The 9,633-nt window shown below is 30.5% G+C and overlaps 1 protein-coding gene across 3 annotated transcripts in view; it reads left to right on the forward strand.

Moving 5' to 3' along the window:
* LOC111623383 (outer dense fiber protein 3-like) overlaps positions 1–5,697 on the forward strand; it is a 41,264-nt gene extending 35,567 nt beyond the window's left edge. For 2 of the 3 annotated variants that reach the window (XM_023365931.1, XM_023365934.1), the window contains one exon: positions 5,203–5,697. In XM_023365931.1, the coding sequence (XP_023221699.1) occupies positions 5,203–5,319 (117 nt within the window). In that variant the 3' untranslated portion in view covers positions 5,320–5,697. Of the gene's footprint in view, positions 1–967; positions 1,072–5,202 lie in introns of those variants that run through there. The other variant, XM_023365932.1, reaches the window with a different exon arrangement.
* The last annotated feature ends 3,936 nt before the right edge of the window (positions 5,698–9,633 follow it).

Genomic DNA, 9,633 nt, shown 5'->3' on the forward strand with positions numbered 1-9,633 from the left:
GAAAAATAAAGAGTTTTGTAAATGTCCTATTAATAAGATAGACTTATAATTCGCAGTTTAGACTATTTACAAAAAGTCAAAATAACTTTTGAGTCTATCTTTATCCTTTATACACTACCACAGAAGTAACAGTCTTAAAAAACTTGCTTTGAAGAACTCTTCTTAAACACAGTTAAAAATTGGTAAAAAAAACTTCACAAGATTAAAAAAGATCAAGTGTCAGCCTTTTCTTGTAGGTTTCTGACACTTTTATAATTAAAAACACAAAGAAATTCTTCACCCTTTTCATTTTTATCCACCTTTTTAAACTGCTTCTGGCCCTCTATACCTTTTTAAACTACTTCTGGCTCTATTTTGACTTTTTGTAAATAGTCTAAACTTCGAATTATGAAGAAATACATCCTGAGTTATTACAAAAATTGTAAGATAGACTTAGTTGACTATAATAGAAGAAAATCAATTTAACTGAGTTTAATTAACTGTAATTAAGGCAAAATGTTCAGTTTTGTATTGCAAATGCGCAAAGAATATATCAGAATCGAAAGTTAGTACTTAATAATCTTTAAATGTGTTGTTAATTCTTCGTAAAAATTAAAATATTGATTCAGAGCCAATGTGAACCGTAAAACTGGTATATGCCAACATATATTAACATTAGACTACATATTTTGTAAATAGGCGAGTTCAAAAAGAAATGCGAATATTTAATAACTACATGCTTAATTTAGTTTTTCTATAATATTTTAATTCAGCATTTTAGAAAATTTTTTATTTGTTGGAAGTCAAAACATTCAAGTTAGTTAAATTCAAAATTAGAAAAATTTACGTGGAAAATACCTGAAGACACCAAACAAAAATTAAAGATAATCTCTTTACAAGCAATTTTTATTATAACATTATAATTACAATATTAGAGTATAGTAACTTATATATTATTTCATTTATATGTATCATGTTTCAATTTTAGATACACCATTATCTGAAACAGATTAACTAAAAACAAGAAGAATTGCTATTAAAGATTTTATAGACTCGCAATACAAATGATGATAAGATAAGACAGGTTATTACACTATTAATTAAGCTATCTTGATGACAGCTTCATACCATCTTCAAAGAAATGAACACTTACAAGTTAGTTTGTATACTATTCATCAACATTGACGATGCCAATGATAAGGAAAATGCAATATTTAAGAAAATTGTCATGCAAAGATTATTCTTTCTTGAAGGCGCATTTTCTGAAAAAATATAGGCCTAATCATTATTCGTCAAAAGACATTTTATTGTAAATATTTGTTTATTCAATATTTATTTACTCACAAAATATCATTTTTTACATTTCATCTTTAATGTCTGGTTAAAAACGATAATTAAGAATTCTAAATAAATTTTTATCATATAGGAAGTCTCAATTTCAGTATTATTTTAAATACTAAATTATGATTTTTATTATTTAGTAAAAAGGTTATTTATTCAAAATGAGAAATAAATCTAGAAGAGTTTAGTGCTGGAAAAACCACATGATTTTTTAGTAAATTTCCATTGCATTGAACTACGAGTACATACAGTGTATTTTTTGAACTCTGTATTCTTATTATAGGTCTGCGGCATTTTATATAATACACTAACTAATGTTTTACACATAGCCTGAATAAATTTTTAAATATTGTTACAGAATTTCCATCTTATATTTACCATTTGATGTAATACAAAGTGGAATACTTGCATAAAATATTGAAAATATTAATGTATGCAATTTGATACAATTAAATACTCAATCAGCAACGAAGTGCAAAATAAATTTGTATAGTATTGTGCCAAAATAAAGCCAATAGGATAAAACTGAGAACAAAGAAATTCTTTAAGCTAAGATTAATAAAAACAATCTCGTGCAAAGTGAGTGAATTCTGTTCTTAACAGACATCATTATTTTTTACCTCGAATGATGTTTACAGTAACAACAGGAAATTAACTGTATGTACTGTATGGCTTTACAGCAGCAATTCGATACTTAGGATTAATTAAGAACATTGATGTTTATCCAGATACATCCAATTCGGTATATACTGAAGAATATTAAAGGAAAATCTAGAATCTATACTAAAAATAATAGCTACATTATACTTTTATTATAGGTATACTTTTTTTCTAAATGAATTATTCTTTTAGTGTAAGACAGACTAACGCGATGTATCTGAGTAACACGGCAATATATTTTATTGATTAGTATAAGATTGCCATTCTTTAGTTTAAAATAACAGTCGAGATAAAGTAAAAATAAAACTAAAGTAAACTCATTGTATTTGTTAAAGCGAAATGGATGATAAAGTGTGAAAAGAATGAAGCACAATACTGTGCTAATGGAAAAGAAACTGTGATATTTAGTAATCTCGCAAAGTTGAAGTGAAATTAGTAGAAGCCAAGTTTAGGTGGAGTTTTGAATGAATAAAACGAAATGTTACTAAGATTAAACACGTTTGCAGACAGTCTGCCTATAATAGCCAGCTATAAAACTCCGTTTGTAACGAATAATGTAATAGTAATAAGCATAAGTAATAATTATTTGCACGAAACTGTGATAAAAAACAATATATTATCGTTTTGAGAACGACCTTAAAAATAATTTATCTGTATTTCAGTTCTAAAATACAATAATGTCACTCATATAGATCAAATTGTTTCGTAACACATCGTATGAAAACAGTTGAAACAAATATTTTAAAAGAATAAAAATATCAAAAATTTGTACTTTGCGCAAAACGTTTTAAACATAATTATAAACAAGTTTTGCCCAAAATTCTGAGAAATTTCTAAAATTTCGAAAACTTTTAATATGTTTAGTTTGAATTAATAACCACAAATATATGAGGTAATTAAAATAAGTTACTGTAAAATAATTCAGACCGCAAACGGTATATATGTGGCCATGGCCAGTGATCGTGGGTTCGCGCCTGACTAACGGGCTGGCCATGTGGAGTTTTCTGGTTGTTCTTCACGTGTTTTACATCTAAATAGAAACCAGTTTCTATTTAGATGTAAGACATTTTATAGAAACCAGTCCTCCCGAGAGGCACCTCACTCTTAGCAGATCACCCAAATGTGTTCATGGAGCTATAATACTGGAGCGGCGGCCTGAAATTAACTGAAGCCAGTATATGTTCGCGCAAAACGGAAGTCGCCTTCTTGAGCGTGGAAGAAACATAGTAAGCTCGTTGATTAAAGTTGTAATTCAACGACGCAATTATGATTTTAATTAATTAATTAATTAATTAATGTTTTTGATTAACTTGAAAGCTTCGCGTAAGTATTACTCACCTATCTGTGCATTACAAAACCTGTAAAATTAACAATACGAAATAAATTTTATAGTTAATAGGGAAAACGTTTTAAAGTTCTATTTAACTGACACCACATCCTACTTGTAACCGAAATAAAACGCACCGAGTAGTAAAACTATATGTTTACTGTATATATAAATTTACATTTGTACTTTTATTTGTTAAAAACAGAAGAATGACGAAAAGTGCTGCCTAAAATATTTCGTTCTTGACAATTTTTTACAATGCCACAAAAATTAGCTCATCTCAGCCAAAAAATTATATATTTCAAAGAAAAATCCAGTAGCGATTTGCGTAATTTCCTCGCTATTATGAGATTTTGTTTAAAAATAACTTTTATATTTTTAATTATAATGAATAACATTGTGTGTGGTGCCATCTGTTATGAGATTTTACCATANAATATTGTAAACACATCTGTATAATGATGACTATATAAATATTAATTTTAAAGCATCTAAGACGACAATTATAAATACAGAGTGTTTATAAAGTAACTATTTCTGGAAAAATATTTTAATAACTTTCGTCGTGGTGTAAATAAGAAGCAAAAAATCAATACATTCAACATGACTCCCTTGCATGTCAACACATCTCAATGTACAGTGGTAGCGCAGTATACTTATTTTAAGATATCAGGTGTCATCTTAATCACTGCAGCTGTAATCCTTCCCTTCAGTTGATTAATGCTGTTAATCTTAACGTCATACACCTCTGATTTAATAAAATCCTTATCAAAAAAATCTAGAGGTTTGAACTTGGAGCCAAAAATCTGACTGAACTTCTTCCTATCCGAAAAGTTTCATGCCGGAAGTCCAGACAACTGCTGCAAAATGGTAGTGCCCCATCTTGTTGAAACAAAATAGTGTCGATAATTCTATCAGAAACTAGTTGGGGCACTGAAAAGATTAGCATCGTATTTAGGAAGATGTTACCGTTTATTATGTCCTTAGAAAAAACATTCAGCAACGAGTTTTTCAGCAAAGGAATTTAAAATTGAGTGTAGTACCATCTGTTATGATATTTCATTAAAAAAACTTTTTATATTATTAAATATTATAAAATGGCAAAACGCTTACTTTTGAGGATGGAGATGAGTTTTATATTATAAAAAACCAAATTGTAAATGATAATAACAAGTAAAATCGTCATTAAGTCCGATTCCTCTGGAGATATGACCAGTGACCACCTCTATCTTCCTGCATTTCAAACAATGGGATGTTTGAAGCGCGGGGATTAGCTATGCAACTCGAGAATGATTCGCTCAAATCGGGACGTCTGAGATTTAACCTTCGATCCAATCAGCTCGATAAGGGTGCGACTATGCAGACGCGAATTTAGAGCGAGCAAGAGGTTGCGAGCGATTTAGTTTTCGCAAAGGAAAACCATGCACAAACGAGAAGCGAGAAATAACGCTGGCGAGAGCGAATTTCTGGTTCTCGCACATATTTGACAGGTTATGATATTTATCGCTTCTCGCCTCTCCATATATTCTCGCTCGCTTGGAAAATTCGCTCGCTTGCGCCTGCTTAGTCGCACCCTAACTGTCAAATAAACCGATTCATTAACTTTATGTTAAGTCGCTAACAATGCAACATCTAACATTGTCACAACTGATCGTCATCAGGAGACTGATGACGATCAGTTGAGTTTTACGAATACCTCTAATGCATACACAGGTTAAAATATCTTTCCTAAAAAATAAGATGCTTAAAAGTATTAAGATGTTGGAATTTTATCACAAACTTTCTTAGAATTTTCTAACTGTATAGTTTTAAGTACATTTTATGAAACTTTTTATAATTTTTCAAAAAATATTTTTGTCTTTCGACGAATTTACAATGATAATATTTTTATTAAGGTTTGGATTAACAAGAAAAGTGCTCCTAGGTACACGTTCGGTATTAGGCACAGTCCATACGTCGTTTCTACTCATCGTCTGGAAGCAACATATATCAACATTCATTGCGTGCCTTAACTGGATTTTGTAAAAATGTAACATTTGAAATTTTGTATTGAATTTGATATTCGACTTATTTAAATGTTTTTAAATTATTTTATCTGATTATATATATTTGCCGGAATATGTTTTATAAAATGATCGATTTGAACAGCGCGACCGAGGTGGTTAAAGTTAAAGCGTCCTACTACCGTAGACTCTGAGAAGCCTAGATCGAATCCGGGAGTTACGAAAACTACAAGAATTTTTACGGAAGATATTTTCCGGATACGGTAAGCCCAGTTCCTCATCATCCGGCCAAACTCCCATTGTAGAGCCTGTCTAACCCGTGATGGCCACAGAAAGCCAAGAGGGCCTTCTATGACCATCACGGGTGAAAAGAGTGAAAAAAAAAAAGAGATGCATCGTATAGAATTAAATAATCAGTTATGGAATCGATTATATTAAACTTTACATATATAGTGAAAACTTGATTATCCGAATTCGTTGAGACTAGGAATCTTTTGGGTAATCCAGAAACTCGTTTGTTTTTGTGTTTTGGGTGCATCAAAGCACTATGCATTTAAAGTCTCACGAACTATAAATACTCTAAGGCAATTAATATATTTTAAAGTAAATTAATTTACACAAAATCTAACGTAATATTACATGTATATGACCTAGTTTCATGGCGCTAAAATCGTCAGATGACGTAGTAATTTCCATTTACGTTGAGAATTTAATTTCTGTGCATTATACTCTGTGGTCTGTACATTGTTGCACGTTCTAGTATTTTTTAATTTTTACTTTGAAGACCGTTTCCGATAATTCGAAGTTTCAGATAATCGGGGGTCTACTGTATTTGTTTTTCACTTTTGTTGTTTCCATCCTAAGGACACTAAGAGGGCTTTCTTCGCAGACCCATCGCGGATTTGGCCAGGCTCACAATCGGTCGGTCGGGTGTTGAGAGACGGGACCAAACATATCCGAAACAAACTGCCCTTCCCCGAAAAATTCCTAGGTCTGCTGGCTTGGGATCAAATCCGGGCCAGTAGACTATTTAACCGCCTCGGCCATCCTACTGTCGTGTCCGGCTACACGTGTTTGTGAGAAATTATTATTAATTAAGAAAATTATTTTTAATCTTTGCTTGTGTTGCAAACATTTGTTCTTTTTTTTCTAATTTTCAAATGTAATAAAGCTAATGATATATATATATATTTTTTTTAATTTTAGAATATGGAAACTCTTAATTATAATTTAAGAAAATAATACAATTTTATAAAAGCTGAAAACTCGTTTCTTTTGACGATGTAACTTGTATTTTTAGAATCAATAATTCTGTAACATAAAGTAGATTTGAAAATTCCGCTAAAGGTCTTCTCAACCGACCTGAACATTATTATGCAATATTGAGATTGTGTTTTCTATTCTTGAAAAAAATATTATAACAGTTAAAATAGATAGTAGAACCTGAACTAATTAAAACCTAAAAATGCAAATATTTAACGTTTAAAATAATATTCTAATGTAAATTCATAAATGAAAGCAATGCAATTTGCGATTGTAAAAATTATAATCTTTAAAACTGTTAAATGGTTTCTAGCTTATCAATAAACATTATTTCAATAATTATATTTCCAGTTAATTTATTTTTTAAAATTCAAACACACGATTTATATCTGTATTATTTACCAATCCTGTAAAAATGTAGAACTTAATTGTAAAATTGAAAATCATATTTTATATTTTTGATGATTAATTTATTACTGAATGTTTGGATGAAAATTCTAAAAAATAGTTTATTGAATCCGAATATCACAATAAACTAAGAAATAAATCTTAAGTCTCGGTAGAGGCGCCGTCGAGTAAGCGAACCTTATTATACTGGAACGTATTATATTCTATTAATCGAAATTTAAATTAGAATTATTGGAAATACTGCATATTTGTCCTTTAATTTATTAGATAAGTATTCGAATTTTAAAAAATCTGGTGAGATTTCCTTTCGTTATTCTAGTTTCATTAAATTATAGATAATTTATTTACCGAGCTATGTTAATGATAACCATTATAAGTAATGTAAATAAATGTAAATAAGTAATAATGTAAATAATGTAAATGTAAATAAGTAAAAAAAAATCCAGCAACGAGTTGCTTAACTTTTCCGGCAACATTTAGTGACGCCATCTGTTCTCATATTTAATTTAAAAACTTTTTATATTTTTAACGATGTAAAATGGTAAAAAGCTTAATTTTGAGGGTATGGATAGGTTTTAATCGAATAGAATCTCATTAAGTCTGACCTTACTGGTGATACGCACTCCCCACCCTTACAGATTCCTTTCACTGTTGCTTTAAAGTAGGTCATATATAATGTGTTCATAATTCCTTTAAACTGTATATAATAAAATAAATTTTGAAATAATTAGTAATGAAATAATTCTTTAAAAACGCATCGCCAAGTGTGCGTTTGAAAACCTAAATAGTTTTCTTTAAAACTGACATTGAGAACCGATACCAAAATTTCATTATATTGAAGTAATTCTTGACATAACAATTACGACGTTCAACAGCGGAATAATTATTTTGAGTTCCCAATATCACAACTTTCCATAGCGAAATAATTATGAATATAATACGTAGACATTGAATGAAGGTACCATATTTAATATATATGAAAATATCAGTTTCTTATATAAATCCGTTATTTTACATTATTTTGTTATTATGCACGCTGCCTTTAATTGAAAGTATATGTTAACCTATATTAAAATGTTTTAATTGAATTTATTTTAAAAATTTATATTAATTTTTTAAATGAATCCAGCAAAAATAACAACGAAGTGATGTAAAATAACGAATTTATATAAGAAATCATTGCTGTTTTCCTATACACGGTATTAAACAGATAAATTTATAAAACGAATATACCAGTAAAGAATGTATAAGTTATTACAATAAAAATGTACCATTTTATTCAATGTAAATACAATACACTCGTAATAGAAAATGTTTGCAACGAAATTCTAATTAGAGAAGTTTGATTTAAGACAATCTTTAAGGTGTCAGCTCATCTCTCCGGAGAGCCTGGATTAAATCCGGGAATTTTTCGAGGTGACCCGTCTCGAATGTGTCCGTCTCCTCTCTCACCACTCGGCCGCCCATTGTAAACTTAGCCAAACTCACGACGAGCGTAGGAAAAAGGCCCTCAATGCCCACAAGGCAGAAAGAGAGAAGAAATGAAAAAAGGGAGAAACGAATTAAAAAGAGATGTTTATTCTAATTAATACAACTGTTGTTTTGTATTTTTTAAAATTTTTAACGTTTAATGTTTTATTATACCTTACTTTATAATAATGTGTAAATCACAAAATTTTAAATACCTTTATTTAAAATTTCCTTCCATTGCGATATTAGACAAATTGAAACTAATAAATAAACTACTGTAAGGCTAAGACTCCACTACCGTAAAAACGGCGTAAAAACCCCTCGCCGTAAAAGCTTTTAATCACATGACCCTGTTATCTTACGCTTGAGCAGGCCGTAAAACTAACGTAAAAGCGAGTTGAGCTATGTTCAACTTTCGACGCGAATACGGCCGTAAAACGGTACCTTCAGCCAATCAGAAGTCAGTGAAATCTAGGTCATCGCGGCACGGAGGTAAAATGGCGGAAAACGAGCTTTTGTGTACGTTCCCTCGTGGCTACTCTAGAATAGATCCGAAAAGATTTATCGAAAACATCCGAAAGTATTCGTGTATCTACGACAAGAGGTAACCTGATTATAATAATGGATACCAAAGGAAATCCTTCAATTTAGAGGAGTATATAATAAAAAAGCTAAGCTTATAAGTGCTGTATATTATCTTAATAATACGATAATAAAAGTTAGTATATTAAAGTAAAGATATTATTTTTACTACATTTGTAATTATAGTACAGAAAAAACTCGTACAATATAATCATTGTCTTTATATCGATATATCACGTATACAACCGTCTTTCGTTTCTACCAATTCACGTGCGAAGAAGTATTTACTTTCGACACTTGGGGCAGCACCGTTGACATAAAAACCTCGCGCTAGCCGGACCTCCACCGTAATCCGAGCCCAAACGCAAATAGGTCACGTGATTAAAAGGTTTTTCGGCGAGGGGTTTTTACGCCGTTTTTACGGTAGTGGAGTCTTAAGCCTGGACTCCACATTACCGGAATCCGCGACGTAATCGTAAAACTGAAAGCCAAACTGACGAAACTTTCAGTTTTGTAACATTCAGTTGGACAGAAACAAGACTGAAAGCAGAGTTAAAAATTATTTAACTTTTTCCGTTTTCGTCCCGCGCTTCTGTCGTA

This window comes from Centruroides sculpturatus, unplaced genomic scaffold (assembly GCF_000671375.1).
Source record: "Centruroides sculpturatus isolate CEXI.00-Female unplaced genomic scaffold, Cexi_2.0 scaffold279, whole genome shotgun sequence".
NCBI lineage: Eukaryota > Metazoa > Arthropoda > Arachnida > Scorpiones > Buthidae > Centruroides > Centruroides sculpturatus.